This window comes from Rhododendron vialii, chromosome 3a, assembly GCF_030253575.1.
Source record: "Rhododendron vialii isolate Sample 1 chromosome 3a, ASM3025357v1".
Lineage (NCBI taxonomy): Eukaryota > Viridiplantae > Streptophyta > Magnoliopsida > Ericales > Ericaceae > Rhododendron > Rhododendron vialii.
Window position 1 is genome coordinate 29,296,245 of NC_080559.1, and position 16,241 is coordinate 29,312,485.

Here is a 16,241-nt window from a genome sequence, read left to right on the forward strand (position 1 = left end):
AGCAGAATGCTGAGGTTCGTCGACCTCTCGAGATCCAAGTTCTTTATCCACGTGGGTCCGTCGGGTCCCGCGATGAATTGCCCGAACTTGGTCCATATTGACTTGTCCAACGCAACAGAGATGAGGGATCCGACTACGGCCGTGATTGTGGAGGCCAAAAATCTGGAGAAGTTTTTGCTGGTGAGGTGCATGGGGATTACGGATATGAGGATTGGTATAGGAAGTTGAGGTCGATTAACTTGGAATGCTGTTGATGATGGTGGCGGAGATACAGTGGTTTGTATGAGAAAAGGGTTTTAAATTGGGGAGGTGCTTTGATTGTCTACAATTTTAGGGCTGGTGTTGTGCCTCAATGAGGCACTCAACGGAAGAAAAATGCCACATCACCACAAATAAAAAGGTATATGACGTAGGTGCCTCAATTTGAGGGTTTATATAGTATAAATGTTTAATTGAAATAAAATAAAGTTTAAATATTTATGAGATATTGAGTTCAAAATTTAGGTGTTATTTAGTGGTGGATGACAGGTAAGCCCGGTATCCAACAGTGGCAGAGGTACCCGAAATTACCCGATCGGGGGCTGTGTCGGGGTCGGGGCTAAACTTTCAACTAAAGAAGTACAGTAAGTACAACTCTATATGTGTAGAGATAATTTGCAAAGAATCACGCAGAGAAAAATGCGTTTGATCCAATTTCGGGTCTTGAAAAAATTTAGAAAAATATCAATAAATTTTTGAATATTATTTTATGAGGTCCTGTAAAAAATCAGCTCCAACGGATATCAGTAAGTATTACTTATGAATTTGTAGGGGCGAAAATATTCAAAAATTTATGAATATTTTTTTAGATTTTTTTAGGATCCGAAATGAGATTAAACGCGTTTTTCTAATCGTCCCTCCAGTTAGAATACACGCAGTAAGTAATCAATTGAGTTGATCACGTGACCAAAACCAGCGGGACCCAACCACGACGGTTGCACGAATACGACGTCGTCTCTTCTTTCTCCTCCCTTTTGCTGTGGACTCCGGTGGCTCCACACTCCACAAAGCCCTATCCAAAAACAATGTCCGCCATTTCTCTCTCCCCACCCTCCATTTCCCCGTCCTCCGCTCTCCGCCCCTCGCTCTTCTCCAAGTTCCCTTCCTGCCCCCACCCCCTATCTTCCTCCGCACCAGGACGTAGAATCAGGAGAAGAACAACAACCCTAGTTTTTTCCAAGCCTCCGGAGGAAGCGGAGGCCTCCGCGGCGCCAAAGGACGAGTGGCTCAAGAAGCTTCCCGAGAAGAAGAAGCCGCTGTACTCCCACAGCCTCCCCTGCATCGAGGCCTGGTTGAAGCAATTAGGGTTTTACCAGCTTTGTGCTCTCAAAGCCCTTTGGCTCGTCGAAAAGCCCGACTGGCACGCTCAGTTGTCCCTTGATGTCACCGACCTCTACATAAGGTTTGTTTTGTTCACCTCCGAATTCGTGTGCATGATTAATGGTCTTCTCTCCCTTTTTTTGTGTGTGGTAATTTGTTTTTTTCGAGGTGTCTTGCATGGCAATTATTGTGTTGTTATTCTCATCGATTCTTTCTGGACGTTTATCACATGCACTTGTTGGGTGTTATTCAGTTTCTTTTTCTGATAACTCAGGTGTCCGGGCCAGCTTATACTTGACTAATCCCGAGGGCCCAATCCCGCCGCCCACTTGCGGGGAGCCCAATAAAAGCTAGAGCAAAGCTCCTATTGGATTGGGCCCAAAGGAGTTGATTTCACCTGAGAGGTTTCGAACCTGACACGTTTTTAGGAGACCTTAGGAGGGAGCAAACTCCTAAGTCCTAAGTCATGACCACTAGGTCAACTCCTTGGGGTTTCCGGGGATGTTTATTACATGCACTTGTTGGGTGTTATTCACTTATGATTCTTGCTTCGTGTGGGTTAATGGTGAATTGAGGATTATTCTGGGGTTCACTGGCCAAAATAGTAGGTCGGGTAGCTTTGGGGGAAGTTGGTTGTTTTCTTGTTCTTCATGTGAGGGCTCTGGAGTTGGTTTGGCGATTGTTAATTGTACTTGTATGCCAGTTTGGTTTTGCAAAAGTTTTGTTCTTGGATCATTATTTGATTTCTGTATGAAGGGTTCCCATTAAATGTCTCACACTCTCAGATGAATGAAGGTTTGGGTCTTGAGCTGATCAATTGATCATGTAGACAAGGCTTTCCAACATATTTCAGAATGGAGTTTGGGTTTTCAGGCAATCGATTTATTAGGATATTGCTTTGTTGGCAAACAAAGCTATGTTTTAGAAAGTTGATTAAGGATATTGCATTGCATTTTACAAAATAGGTTGGAGTTTTTAACAATTGACTGGTTGATCATGATCTCCTGTGGATTAGTATAAGCACTACATTATTCCAGCTGTGATTTGCGTACTTAGCTTCTAGTGTTATTAAACAAGGAAGTAAACATATCTCTGGGCAATAATCCTATTTCTAGGGCAAGAAAAGTGTGAGAGAAGAAAAGTGATTTTCAGATATAACTGTGTAGTACTTAATAGTCCTACAGCTTTTTCATTCGGTCTTGCTATTGTCAGCCCACTGGGCTGACGATAAGCATACTAAAAGGCAAGGAAAACACGTATTTCTGTGTACTTTTTATACCTTTAATACACATTCACACACTCACTATTGTCAGCCCATTGGGCTGATTTTAGAATTTTCCTTTTCATTTGATTACCACCCTCCAATTTGTTGAGGACTCATGGAAGTATTTGAAATGCAGGTACCTGAAGACTGGACCTGGAAATCTTGAGAAAGATGTAGAGAGGAGATTCAGTTATGCACTGAGTAGAGAGGATATTGAGAATGCGATTCTTGGAGGACCATAAGGATGATATTTATCAGTCGACCTTTGCTTTGCATTCATGGTTTTCATTTCTGCTGTTGCTAGAAATACTCCATAGTTGCAGTATCGGTTTGTCTTACATTTATATTCGTACTTTTTGGCTCCTCTGTTGTGTGGATCAAAACCTTTTCTGCTGCTATCAATAAAATACTAAATGGCTTTTGTTTCCATCATTATTGCTCAGTATGTTCCTCTTTAGTTATCAAAACCGTAAAATGCACCATGTAAACCTGCTTCCATCGCGTTTATTCCCATCCTAGCTTATAGCCTTGGCTTTCACATCTAATATCCCAGGTCTTTTTCCTTGGAATGAAGGGATTGGGTAAAGGAATTTGATTGCTAAAGACTGGAAATGTAAACCTTGTACTTAGTCTATTGAGATAAGAGAGAAGAATGGAAATGTTAGGGGCATATTTTCATGAGAAGATGGCATTCCAAAAAGCCTGGGGCTTTAGTCATACACGATAAATTCAAGTTGTTGCATTCAGAAGAAAGGGCAATTACCACCTGAACTAGGCAATAGACATTACATTACAGACAAACTAAGGCAATATACATAATACACAAAAGAATAGGCCTTTCGGGTCCCTTCCCCATTCTATGGGGCCTGAATTATTGTTCTACTACAGTACACTACCACAAAATAGACCTCACTTAACTGGATTCTTATGCTAAATTTCTTGGGCAATTTACATACATTCTTTATTTTTCCCTTATTAGAAAACCTTGCCCGAGATGATTGTTCTCAATGGGCTGACTGCAGAAAATGTCTTTTGATCACTGGAAACATAAGATGTACATTATCACAAGCAATCACGGACACACTCCTCATGGGCACTCTCTTATTTTTTGTGATAAAGCTTCAATGAGACTCTGCAGAGTGATAATGAGACCAGTATTCCTTGACAAGTTGCCCAAACAGTGAACCTTCTCTTTTCATTAGCGCCATTGGCTCATCATACTCTGCTAGTTTTCCTGTAAAAGGATCAAAGCATTGGCTTCAAAATTGTAGAATGCTACAAAAATGAGAGAACTGCAGGATATGGATACTGTTTATTCGGTGGTGAGGATATAAGGAACAAAACTCACCATCACTGATAGCTAGAACCATGGTGCAATCCATCACGGTTGGGATTCTGTGGGCCACCGTGATCACAGTGCAATCAGCGAATTCACTCCTGATGGTCCTTTGTAAGATGGAGTCAGTCGTGTTGTCAATTGATGCGGTTGCTTCATCAAGGACTAGTATCTTGCTTCTCCTCAAAAGGGCACGGCCCAAGCAAAACAGTTGCCTCTGTCCCATGCTCCAATTCGAACCATCTTCCACAACTGAATTTGGACGGTAGCTAGTTCAGATTTTTGGATTGCAAACAGTGTTTTATAACAAAATAGTTGATAGCAAATAGTTGATCTATGCTTCTAGTGAAAGAGTTTGGGCCAGGATTTGGACAAAAGATAATAGAATCGTTTATCCACTGAAAGCAGAAATATCTGCGGAGACATGTAAGAAGGAAATTATTTGCCTTAAATGTGCTTAGCTCGAATTCCCGCCGTGTGAACCAGTTAGCCTGCGTGAAAGCTACAAAACTACCATTGGATAAATGGAGTCTAGAAAAAGATAAATGGACCCTATGATTTACAATTTCTGGCTTCTTACCAAAAGAGTCTAGGCCCTCTTCCTTCTCCTGAACCACCTCTTTCAGCTGACACTTTCCAAGAGCCTGTCAGGATAGCGGAAAAAAACAATCAAAGTAAGCAATTGCAACCTTAAATAAACAAGACTTTTTCTTCATATGAGCATTTTCAGAACTACAAGAAGGTTTTTAAAAATTACCTCCCATATTTCATAGTCGGTATGTTGAGATAAGGGATCCAAATTGAATCTCACGGTTCCATTAAAAAGAGTAGGATCCTGAGGTATTATGCCCAAACGCGACCTTAAATCATGAAGTCCGAGCTTAGAAATATCAATTCCATCAACTACAATCCTTCCCCTTGAAGGCTCCACCAGACGAAATAGAGCGCTTATCAGAGTAGTCTTCCCACTGCCAGTTCTTCCAACAATTCCAATTTTGTGTCCTCCTTCAAATGTGCAACTTATTCCCCGAAGCACGAGTGGTGCATCGGGCCTGTATCTGATCTGTTTTCACATAAGATTTTCTCAGTCTGTGTGCTAACTGCTAACAACCTTTCCCAGTTGAATTTTTGAATGCACAGAAAATGTACCTGCAAATCTTGAATCTCCACTTTGCCCACACTAGGCCAACTGACTGGGGGCTGGTTCTCTTCTATCACTTCAGGAGCTTCACTTGGTACGTGCATATACTGGTTTAGCCTTTCCACGGAAATAATGTAATTTGCTAGAGTGCATTGGTTTTGAATGGACAAAACTAGGGATAAGTTCAATGAGAGGCCATAGGACAAAGCCATTCCAATGAATCCTGCAATAATAACACAAGTAATGAATTTCATTTGAAAGAATTGCTGGCTGATTATAGTTCTACCAATCAATTTCCAACATCTTACCAGTTTGTGAAAGCAGGCCTGCTTACATAACATTCATTTGCATAACATAAATATGGATATGCCATTGTAAGAATTTACTTCTCACTCATCCTTAAATTTCCATCATCTTCATCATTTTTGTTTGTTTCCACGACAGATTTGGTTTTATATCTGTGGTTAAGAAGTCTAGTTTTATTTGCTTCTCTCCGTGTTTCACCTTTCTTCCTCTTCTTTCTTCCCCCGTGTCTTAAACCTCTTAATATCTATGCATGTAAGAAGAAACAAAGATAGTTCGTTTTGAAATGCACCCTAATTTGTGGGGGATGTAGCGACGAACAAATAGGAAAGAAAAATAGTTCAATAATACCCACCAGAGGTGAAAGTTCCAGGAGGAAGCAAAACCATGCAGAGTGCTGATGAGGAGAGAACAATTGCACTAAGCATTTCGAGCCGTTGGATCAGCCACTCATTTGCTGCAAAACTGTGGAAATTTGGACTAGCATTTACATCAATGAGGTCAAGATTCTTCACAAAGAATCGATCCTCCTCCTCAAAAGCTCTTATTGTCATAGATCCTTGAATGGACTCAGCCAGATGGTTTGCAACCAAAGACTTGGTCGTGCCATTGATCCGCATCAGTTCTTTTGCAGAGGCAAAGTAGTATCTCTGTGGATTACAAATCCCAGTTTCCAGCAAATTTTAGTAGTTGATATTCCAAGATTTAACACACCAGAACAGCATGACAAGGTTTGCCAACTCAGTTACTTTCCTATTTGGTTTCCAGTCACAAGTAACACCTATGGCTAAACAATTTCTTGATCTCCTACTTGTCAATGTCAGTTCAATGAATTTCACTTCTGTTTCGTTTTTTTGGGCAGAGAAAACATTTTCTGAGGGAAAAGTGTTTTCCATGGAAAACAGGTTCTTGTAAATGGTTGCCTCCGGAAGCGAGTTGCTATGGTGGTGGTGGCAGTGGTGGGTGGCGCTGGTGTGGTAGTGTAAGACAGAAAATTGAGCATTCTTATGTGTGATTTTCGTATCATGTAGGTTGGTAATTTCTTTTGCATGTGTGAGGATTGGGATTTTGAATGGCACAACGTTACCCTCATTGAAGAACCTCCAAAGGAAAATAGATTACCTGTAAGAGGATGGCAAAATAAACCATTGGTATGGAGACGAACAGGACTTGCCAAGTAATAACAGCCAAGACTGTAAGATTGGCATAGGTTTGCGTGGTCGTCCCAACGCTGTACACAAAGCTAAACGGAACATCGAGGTCAACAATACTCAAATCAGATGATACCTACATAAAACAAAACCAATCGAATTCACAATGTTAGTTTTAAGAATATCTTAAATACCAAACACGACTGGTTATGTATGAGATACTTGCCCGAGTCAGTATCCTTCCCAAAGGTGTGGAGTCGTAAAACGACATGGGCGCACGAAAAAGGGAGTTCAATAGCTGCGAAAACAGGGACTTCGACGAGTGCATACCCAAAGCAACTGCAGACAGAGATCTTCCGAGCAAAAACACAATCGTGGCAAATCCAATAACCAAGTAAACGGTAATCAATTGCAACTTGCTAACTTCTGGATTTTCAACATTGGCAGCCATCCAAGAGTTCTGTAGTACTTGACCAGTGACAAATGCAAGCTGACAGAGACAAGCCGTCCCAAAAAACAAGTAGCCCTTGTTCTGATTTAAGTACTGTATGTAAGGGGTGAAACCCTTGTCTCCGACTTCTCTCTCTTCTTGCTTAATCAACTGATCGCCTAGAGATGTTATGGATTTCTTCTCAGTACGAGTTTTGCTGATGATCTCTTTGGCTGGAGTTTCGCGATTCTGGGGAGAAGATACCTCTGGTAGCCTTTCGGCGCCAGCTGTCTCTTTGTGTGCATTAACAAGGCCCTGGAATTCAGGACTTGAGGCCAGTAGCTGGTGGTACGGAGCGGCGTGTAGGATTTCTCCATCAGACATCAACTGTCAAGAAAAGGGAACCAATGACTACTGTTGGGCAAAAACAGTAAAATTCATTAACGCTATACTGCTCCGTATGGACACTAACCCTAGGGGAAAACACATTGTTCATATTACGCACACTAAAAATAACTTTGAGTTCCCTAAACAGCGAAACTCGCCACCACATCTTCTAATATGGCTGTGAAATCCGTCTGACTCTAAATTATCTATCAAATGAGAAATCAATGGGACATTAGGTATTAATCTGCAAAGATGCATTGCGGTAGAATAAACTTGGAAAGAACCGTTCGAAAAGAGGAAAGACGAACTAACCAAAACAGAATGAAATGCAGGAAGAAAATCCACTTGGTGGGTCACAAGTAAGACTGCCTTCCCTGCAAGGGCTCCCATAACATATTCCTGGCACAATCAAGTAAGCTGGCAGCATAAGATAGCAGGAAACAGGAATGAAATCGGAAAACAGAAGTAAAAATTGTAATGAGAGCAGTACACTAAATAGGCTCGTAGCAGTGTGTGCATCGACGGCACTGAATGGATCGTCCAACAGATATATATCAGCATCTTGATATAGTGCACGGGCAAGTTGGATTCGCTGCTTCTGACCCCCACTGAGATTGACTCCTCTTTCTCCTATTTCGGTGAGATCTCCATGCGGTAGCAACTCCAGGTCCTTCACCAAGGAACACGTCTGTAATGTTTGTTGATATCTCTGGTGATTCAAGGCAGATCCAAACAAAATATTCTCTCGAATAGATCCCGTCTGGATCCAAGCTGATTGAGAAACGTAGGCAACAGACCCATGCACTTGAATCTGTAGAAAAGAGCACAAAAGGAACCAAGGCTATCAAAAAACCAATGTTCCTGATTTCGTCTTAGAGGGAGCAAGATTACCCCCTTTCACGCATACTGTAATTCTGTGTCACATGGACTCTTCAAAATATATGGCGTACACATAGCGGACACCTGAAGTGCAATACTAAACACTGCATCAAACGTTGCATATTGTGCAAAATATTTACGGGGCATGTTGTTATCTCAATTTAGCTGAGACAGTGAAAGAAATAGGAAAAATGAAATATTTTGCACTGTACAGGTGTCCTTGACACAAAATTAGATGAGCTGACACTTCACCATATACACGTACCGACTCCATGGAATGATATGCATGTAACAGGACACAACCATTACTGATGGTACAGGATGTGTGTAAAAAGAAAAGCTGTGGTTTCTATAGTCAATATGTGCTTAGTAGCAACTGTGAACTAAGGAAGAAAAGCAGGAACTTACAGTCCCCTGGATGGTTGGAACCTCTCCAAGGATTGCAGCCAGAAGAGTTGATTTTCCTGAACCGACCTCACCGCATATAGCCACCTTCTCACTGGGTTGAATCTCTAGATCTACATTTCTAAGCGTGGGACGCTTTGATGCATTCTCCTCCCATGAAAGATTGGCAGATTTAATGCAAATGGCATGGCTTTTCATTCCCACATTGCCCTTCTGCCGAATATTTGCATTCTCCAGCTCAGGCGCCTCAAGAAACTTCACGATCCTAGCGAATGCCACTTTCGCTTGAATCACCACTCCAATTACATCAGGGATATTCCGAATAGGGTCCTGAACAAGTCGTAAAGTCGCCACAAACGTAAAGACATTGCTAGCATACAAAGGTATGCCAAGAAAATAGCATGTCCCAAAAGTGGCAGTCGACACCAACACAGGCGATGACCAAAATAGCAAGCTATTGTATGATTTACGCATCTGAACTGCTGATAGCCATTTATACTCCACTTTCCTCAAGTTCTCTATCACATTCTTGAAATGACCTTCCCATGCGTATAGTTTCAACACCTTCATGTTCACAAGAGCCTCTGAACTAGCCTTGAGCCGCTCATCTTGCGCCACCATAAGCTTACTCTGGAACTTATGTTGTAATTTTGCAAGGGGAGCGTTGCAAAGCACGGTGAGGACTATAACCAATAGTGATGCAATTGTTGCAATTCCTACTGCGCGAATAAGTATAATCAAAGCGAAGCAGAGTTGGAGGCTTGTCGTCCAAGTTTGATGAAACCAGAAAGGAAACTCTCCAATCCGATAAGCATCCACGGTGACATAGTTGGTTATCTCGCCGGCTGAGTGCTTCATCTTAGCAGCATTGGATAGTCTCAATTGCTTCTTATAAATGGCTGCAGTTAGCAAAGACCTCACTTTTAGGCCAATGAGCCTGGTTCTGAAGTACCACTGCCTTTGTGCTAAGGACTCTAAGCTCTTCGCCAAGAAGAGCGATACAGCCAATACGTAACCCTCGTTTTCAAAGCTTTCTTTGCCTTCGGCAACTTCAATAAAGGCGTTGAGAAGGAGTGGACCAGCAGATAGAGTGGTGATCTTTAGAAAGGCAAAGAATCCGGACACAAAAATCTCCTTCCAATGGCATAAAACTATGGTTTTCAAAACAGACGGTTGGGATGATGGATCAGCTTGTTTTTTCTTGTTAAATTGCTCCATGAACAGCAAGTAACAAGCTCCCGCCCGGTCTTCCTTGCGCAATTCCGGTACATCTTCGTCCTCAAGGGTTTTCTCCTTGCCATTTTTCATAATTGGATTCAACCACCAAAACGACATTTTGCCGAAAAACCCGGCTTGGGAAAATGGAGTAACGGTAGCAGTTTGAGTTTTACTGCTGCCATTGATCTCATCAGCCAAGGGGGTGTAAGTGTAACAAAGTTCTTCAATTTCTTCAAATTTGTAGCCCTTGTAGGTGCAAAGCAACAACAAACTTGCTCCAATAAAAGACAATACATCTAAAGCTACCTTAGTTGACACTTCTTTTTCATTTAGGACAGCAAAGAGCGATAAGCCGCAAGCAATTGCGGCAAACAAGGACGCAAGAATGGACAAAACGCGCAAGGGGCCTTTTTCGAAATGATTTCCCCTAAGACTTACGGTTAAGCCTACGAGCAACCATATGAATCCCTTAAACAGAACTAATAACCACCAATGTAGAGGAAAAATGCTTTGGGACAACCTCAATCTCTCCACCAACAGCCAAATACCCAAACACAAATAAACCATTCCCAAAACACCATTGAAAGTGGCAGAAATTATCTGCAGAAGTGAACTACCTTGAGTTTGAGCGGGCAAGTGCGCAGACTTTGATGATTTCTTCTGAATTATATTGAATATGAATATGATCATGATCAATATGTCGAAACAAATGATCAACGCATGGTTGATGCACGACGAAGGTTGTGTCACGAAAGCGAAATCTAGGCCACAAGGGAGTCCACCTCCAGCCTGACAGCCAAATTCTCCACAAAACACACTCCATAAGCCCTCCATTTTTCTCCCCAACTTTTTTCAAGCGAACTCTGCACACAGTTATCAACTCAGAAGGTCAGCAATAACATTTATGCGACCACTGGAGGCTTTCAACAAGAATATCAGATATGCTAGAGTCTAGACCATAATTGGAAAGGAAAAAAGCCAAAAAAAAAAAAACAGAACTAAAAGGCTCTCTGCTATTAAGAGACAGACACAGGATTTCTATTTAGTGGGGGCAAAATCGTACTATAAAATAACTTAAGAAGGTGAAAGCGGGACAACATATGAATTGGAGTCCTAAAATAAGAAAAGAGAACTAGTAACTCTTGCTTCTTGGGGGGAGAACACGTGTTTCGAAATACATGGGCCATGAGTTTGCCTAATCCACCCATTATTAAATAAAAAAGAGATCGAAGTACCTTCTACTATATATGTACTTGTGAAACGAGTAATTATTCAGTGAACCTGGGCCGGGCACCTCCACGTGGTGCCCCAAGCCTCTTCTCCACCATGCATTGTAATGGAATCCACACGATTTGTCTTGAGTCTCATCATAATGTGTGGTGAAGAAGAGATCTAGATAGCCCCAAGAGCATTGAATAATATTTCTTGTGCAACAGCCCCTTTTAGGGGTCATTATTATTCATTAGTTGACCCTAATTTATGCCTTGTATCTTGCCGTATCCTTAAAAAAGAGATCGAAGTACCTTCTACTATATATGTCCCTGTGAAACAGTAATTATTCACTGCAGCACCTGGGGTACCACATGAAACGAGTAATTATTCAGTGCACCTGGGGCAAGCCCCTTCTCCACCATGTATTGTGATGGAATCATCCACACGCTTTGTCTTGGATCTCATCATAAAGTGTGGTGAGGAAGGGGTCTGGACAGCCCTAAGAGCATTGAATAATTTTTCTTGTGCAACAACCCCTTTTAGGTAAAAGGTCATTATTAATCATTAGTTGCCCTTAATTTATGCCTTGTATCTTGCCATATCCTAATTACATGTACTTAGAGCCTCCACAATGCTATAATCAAAATCAAAAGGTTGCTAAAATTAGCGACATTTGCTCAAAAAAGAGCTTACATTGAAATAACCAAACTTAGCAGCCTCTTAGCAACTCATCAAATTTTGGTATTTGGATATTCAAAACTAGCAACCTTTTGTCAATAACCAAATTTAGTTGTCCCCATATTTCCTCAATCAAGTACACCATTATTACACAAAAACATTCTCTCTCTTCCATTTTTAACATGTTTCTAAGAAAAATACTTTTAAAAAACAGTTTTTTTTTTGGGCAAAAATTGTTTTTTTCAAAACTGTTTTTTCTTTTTTGTGAAAATTATTTCTTTATTAAAACTGTTTTTCCCAAAACTATCTTTTTTGCAAAAACAATTTATTTCAAAAAAGTTTTTTTATTAAAACTTTTTTTTTCAAAAAACTGTTCTTTTTTATTAAAAAAACTATTTTTTTTAAAAACTTTTTGCCAAAAACTTTTTTTTTAAAATCAAAGTTTTCAAAATTTTTTTTCTCTTTTTCTAATAACTTGTTTTTATTAGTTTGAGAACTATTTTAAAAAAATTGTTTTCTATGTCACAATTTTTAAATTTTTATAAGTTGATAAAGTGACGTGGCAAGTTTTGATTATTCAAATTTGATTGTACCATAATGGATCTTTGCATTATTAACTTTCGCAACTCCTGATTATTCCATTGCGGATGCTCTTAGACTTAGCTTTATGCTAAGTTTGGTTAATGCGATCTGCGCATACTTAGGCTTAATTCATGCCCTATTCCCTTGGCTTGTATTCCGAAGGTGAGCAATTACATGTACAAGTTCACAGAGGCACCGAAGAGAGTATAACATAAAGCTTCTGACCAAATGAGAGACGACCAGATCAAACAAGAAAATAATCAAGGGGAATGGTAGTCAAGTATAAGCACCATCTACTCACATGCATTCGACAACTTCAAATCTCCCTAACTCCAGCTAACAATGTTAACTTTCACCGAGCGAAAAAAAAAAAAATGAGGAGAAGAAAATCTCAAAACACAATTTGTGTACAAATAGAATTCTTGAACATAATAGAGTGACATAGACTTTTGAGGTCTTCGATCCATTTCGCACCAAAACACGTACCATTGGTGGGCGAATTCAGAAACTCGGTACAAGGGGTTCATATGTTTCGAAGATGATATAGTATTACTCAACATGAAAATCGAGCAAACTGAAGCTAGACTATAAAATCAGAAAAATATAAAATGCGAGTTATTTTGAGAGAGAAAAAGATGAAGGAAATCTAATGTGCGCGTTCCACTGAACTAAAATAAGCACTTATTTTTTGAATTAAAAGTAATGTATTGTGAGATAATGAACTGTCTCGTAAAATAAAAAATAAAAAATAAAAAATTAATAAACTCAGCAGGCCTTAGAGGGTATTTCTGTTACTCAAGAGTTAAGAGTTTGATCATGTCTAACTACCAAGAGATAAATGAAGGATTACACGAGTTCATAGGGATCTAAATGAGTGTACATAAATCACTCTCTCTCTCTCTCTCTCTCTCTCTCTCTCTCTCTCTCACGTACACACACAGACAGACAGAGATAGAAAAATGATCAGTTCAAGAATCATAATGATGGCAATAACGAACAACTAACCGAATTGCACAAAGAGGTAGGGGACCCTTAATTTCTGCTTTCCGGCCCTCTGCAAACAGTTTTGCCTTTCTTTTGCAAACAGCTAGCAATCTTGTGTCTCCTACCAAAGATCCCAATTGGCAACCAAACGCGAGTTCAACTGCGTATTTATCCACATTAAACCAATCTCCATTGCCAAACACTCCGCCTTCTGGTTACAAAATAGACACATGATCATAAGTGTTCGTGTATCTAGTGAGAGAATGACGTCGTGAAATCAAACACAGAAGGTTTAACCATTCCAAATTCCAACCGGAAAAAAAACATCTCAGTGCATTGCAATGGAGAATAAAACGGAACGATCTAAAGCTATGGTTACAACGTACTATATAGTAACAGTTTGTAATATATATATGTACGTCGACCTAGCGATCAGAGAATGACATCGCGAAATTTAAGTTCACAGCAGAACCATTTGCAAAATTGCATCTGAAAAAAACATCCGAGTACATCAATTGGGAATGGAGAAAAACAGAGCCGAAATCTAAAGCGATAAACCAAAAAAACAAGGAATGGAGTGGGAATAATATTCTTCTCAAATAACTGAATCGTTTGATAATAGTGTTAGTGATGGAGGAAGAGAAATGCTAACCAGAGACAAAACCGCGGGATTTTAAGGCGCAGAGCGAAGGTGTTTGATGGAATCCGAAAAGAGCGTTACGATCATTATATTATTATATGGTGTTGGCAGTAGTGTGCCTGTTTGTTTGGACAAGTGTTCTAAATTTGTCTCTGTGGCTGGTGCATGTCGTTAATTGTCACTCTTCGTTCGTTTTTATAATGGAGATATTTCTTAACCCGATGGTTATTTAGGCCGAGTAATCTTGGTTCGGGACTTACGAGTTTGCTTTTTTTTTTTTTTTTTAAAGGTTTTAGGTTCTGTTTTTTTTTTTGCAGTAATTTTTGGGGTCACTTTACCTCCACGCATAAAGCGTGTGAAACGACTATGAGAGGGGAGGTAAAGATTAGTCCGAGGTGCACGTAAACTCGTCTACGACATCTTGCATTAAAAAAAATGGAGATATTACTCATAGATTCGGGTTTCTACGATCAATAATGAACTTGGAACTTTGTATACGAAATCTAATAGTATTAATTTAATACTATTAAATGAAAAGCTGTCCTTCCAAAAAAATTATTTCCCTAAAGTTTGGGTCCGGAGGCAAATTATTGAATCTTTGTGGCCACCGTCATGATGTGTTAAACACTTTCTAGAATCACATTTTTCCCATAATAAACGGATGTTTAGCTGGTTCATGTGCACCTCGACTAATTTTAAAATTTTGAAGTTGAGAGAGTCAGGCAAATCTCCTGTGGCCCCATGATTGAAAATGTTGACCTTCGTAGAATTTGAACTTGTAATCTCTTAACACCTTGCTCCTCCGGTTTCTATGCCACGAATACCTGCCCACTCCTTTGTATGTGAAAAAGGAAAGTTCCTATAGATTCCTTATTTTCCTTCGTAATCTCAAACGAGTTATTTTCAAGGGAGACTTAGCTAAAAAAAATTTCATATTTATATTTTTTGAACTCAAGTACATTCGCTTTTTGCAATAAAGACAAGTTTATTGTATAATTACTAAAATACTCTTTTTGCAAAATTAGTGAAAGTTCACTAATAACTAAAAGTGCCTAAAACCCAGAGTACTCTATGAAAATGTCTAAAATTCTAAACCCTAAGGTACTCTATAAAAGTGCATAAATCACTAAAACCCTATAATAGCTAAAACCTTATGAAATGACCTAGACCCTAGGGTACCCCTACCCGTAATTTTGCATGTGAAAACATGTTTTGGCCTTATCGCTAAACAATACAAAAAGTTGAAGGACCTCTACTAATTTTTTTTTGGCTGGCGTCCTTCTCCTAAATAAAAATTATTTTACCGCGGTACTTATGGCTTAGTATTCCTATATATAGGAAGCGGGGGCTGCTGTAAGCATAACACAGCAGTGTGCAATTTTACCGTCCAAAACTCTTTCTTGAAATGGTGTTTTTAAAATTTAGACTATTAATTGTCAAGACGAACGGTGAGATGAGGCACATGAATCACCTCTAGAGAGGATCGATGTCAGCTCTTAAGGACACCAAGCACCCTCTTCCCAAAAAAAAAAAAAAAAATGGTGGGATAGCAGATGGACTGTCTAAACACCCTTGTTAAAACACAAAAGCAAAACGACTCTCATAAGTCGATGGTGTTGAGAAAATATAATCTCATATTGTTTAAGAGTGAAATAAGTAGTCACTTGATATAATGTTTGGGATCACTATATTCATTCTTAATTGATTTTGAGATGGATATAAAATTTTCACATATTATCATAACGGAGTCCATTCCACTCCATATTTTAGAAAAATCACAATTCGCACCCGACGATAACAGACCAACAAAAAAACTGTATGATGATAAGCCCAAAAAAATGTTACCTCAAAAGCGACTGCACGCAAAGAAAATGTGAAGGAAATATAATCTAACATTATTTGGAAGTAGAATGGGTGGTCATTCACTTAATAATGTTGAGACCACCACTCCACTCATTGCCATTTTAAGATGAATATAAATTTTTTACAGATAGATCTCTCCGTCTAGCCGGCCTTTCTCTTTCAATTCATGCCAATATTTTTCCTATATCAAAAAGTAGAAAAAAGTAAAAATGGGTGTCATCAATCTCAGCATCTTAATGCATATATGTGGCAGATCTTTCAACTTGGATATCTCAATCTATCTATACCTAAAGCCGGACCATCACATGAGAGTCTGAACCGTCCTCTTCACTATTGGTTTTGAAGGAAACTTCCTTTCTCGTCCGTACGTGCTCGGAAAGCAACGGTTGTACTCGTAGAGGCTGACGCG

At 39.7% G+C, this 16,241-nt stretch overlaps 2 protein-coding genes across 4 annotated transcripts; one reads left to right on the forward strand and one right to left on the reverse strand.

The window, feature by feature from the left end:
* Window positions 1–6: 6 nt before the first annotated feature.
* LOC131321322 (uncharacterized) lies at window positions 7–3,050 on the forward strand. The gene is made up of 4 exons (XM_058352318.1): window positions 7–214; window positions 529–556; window positions 956–1,441; window positions 2,760–3,050. Exons 1-4 carry the CDS (start codon window positions 7–9, stop codon window positions 2,863–2,865), a joined length of 828 nt encoding a protein of 275 aa, XP_058208301.1. The 3' UTR covers window positions 2,866–3,050.
* Window positions 3,051–3,340: 290 nt separating this feature from the next.
* LOC131319713 (ABC transporter C family member 10) lies at window positions 3,341–14,138 on the reverse strand. 3 transcript variants are annotated; one of them, XM_058350101.1, is made up of 13 exons: window positions 13,982–14,138; window positions 13,351–13,537; window positions 8,659–10,736; window positions 7,862–8,182; window positions 7,684–7,770; window positions 6,781–7,371; window positions 6,526–6,690; window positions 5,759–6,053; window positions 5,109–5,323; window positions 4,717–5,022; window positions 4,540–4,603; window positions 3,972–4,211; window positions 3,341–3,857 (listed from the first exon to the last, which is right to left on the reverse strand). In XM_058350101.1, exons 3-13 carry the CDS (start codon window positions 10,705–10,707, stop codon window positions 3,745–3,747), a joined length of 4,446 nt encoding a protein of 1,481 aa, XP_058206084.1. In that variant the 5' UTR covers window positions 10,708–10,736; window positions 13,351–13,537; window positions 13,982–14,138; the 3' UTR covers window positions 3,341–3,744. The 3 variants fall into 3 exon arrangements, with proteins under 3 accessions (XP_058206084.1, XP_058206085.1, XP_058206082.1); XM_058350102.1 differs by having other exon boundaries at window positions 13,351–13,489; window positions 13,982–14,137; XM_058350099.1 differs by having other exon boundaries at window positions 13,351–13,540; window positions 13,982–14,137.
* Between the last annotated feature and the right edge of the window lie 2,103 nt (window positions 14,139–16,241).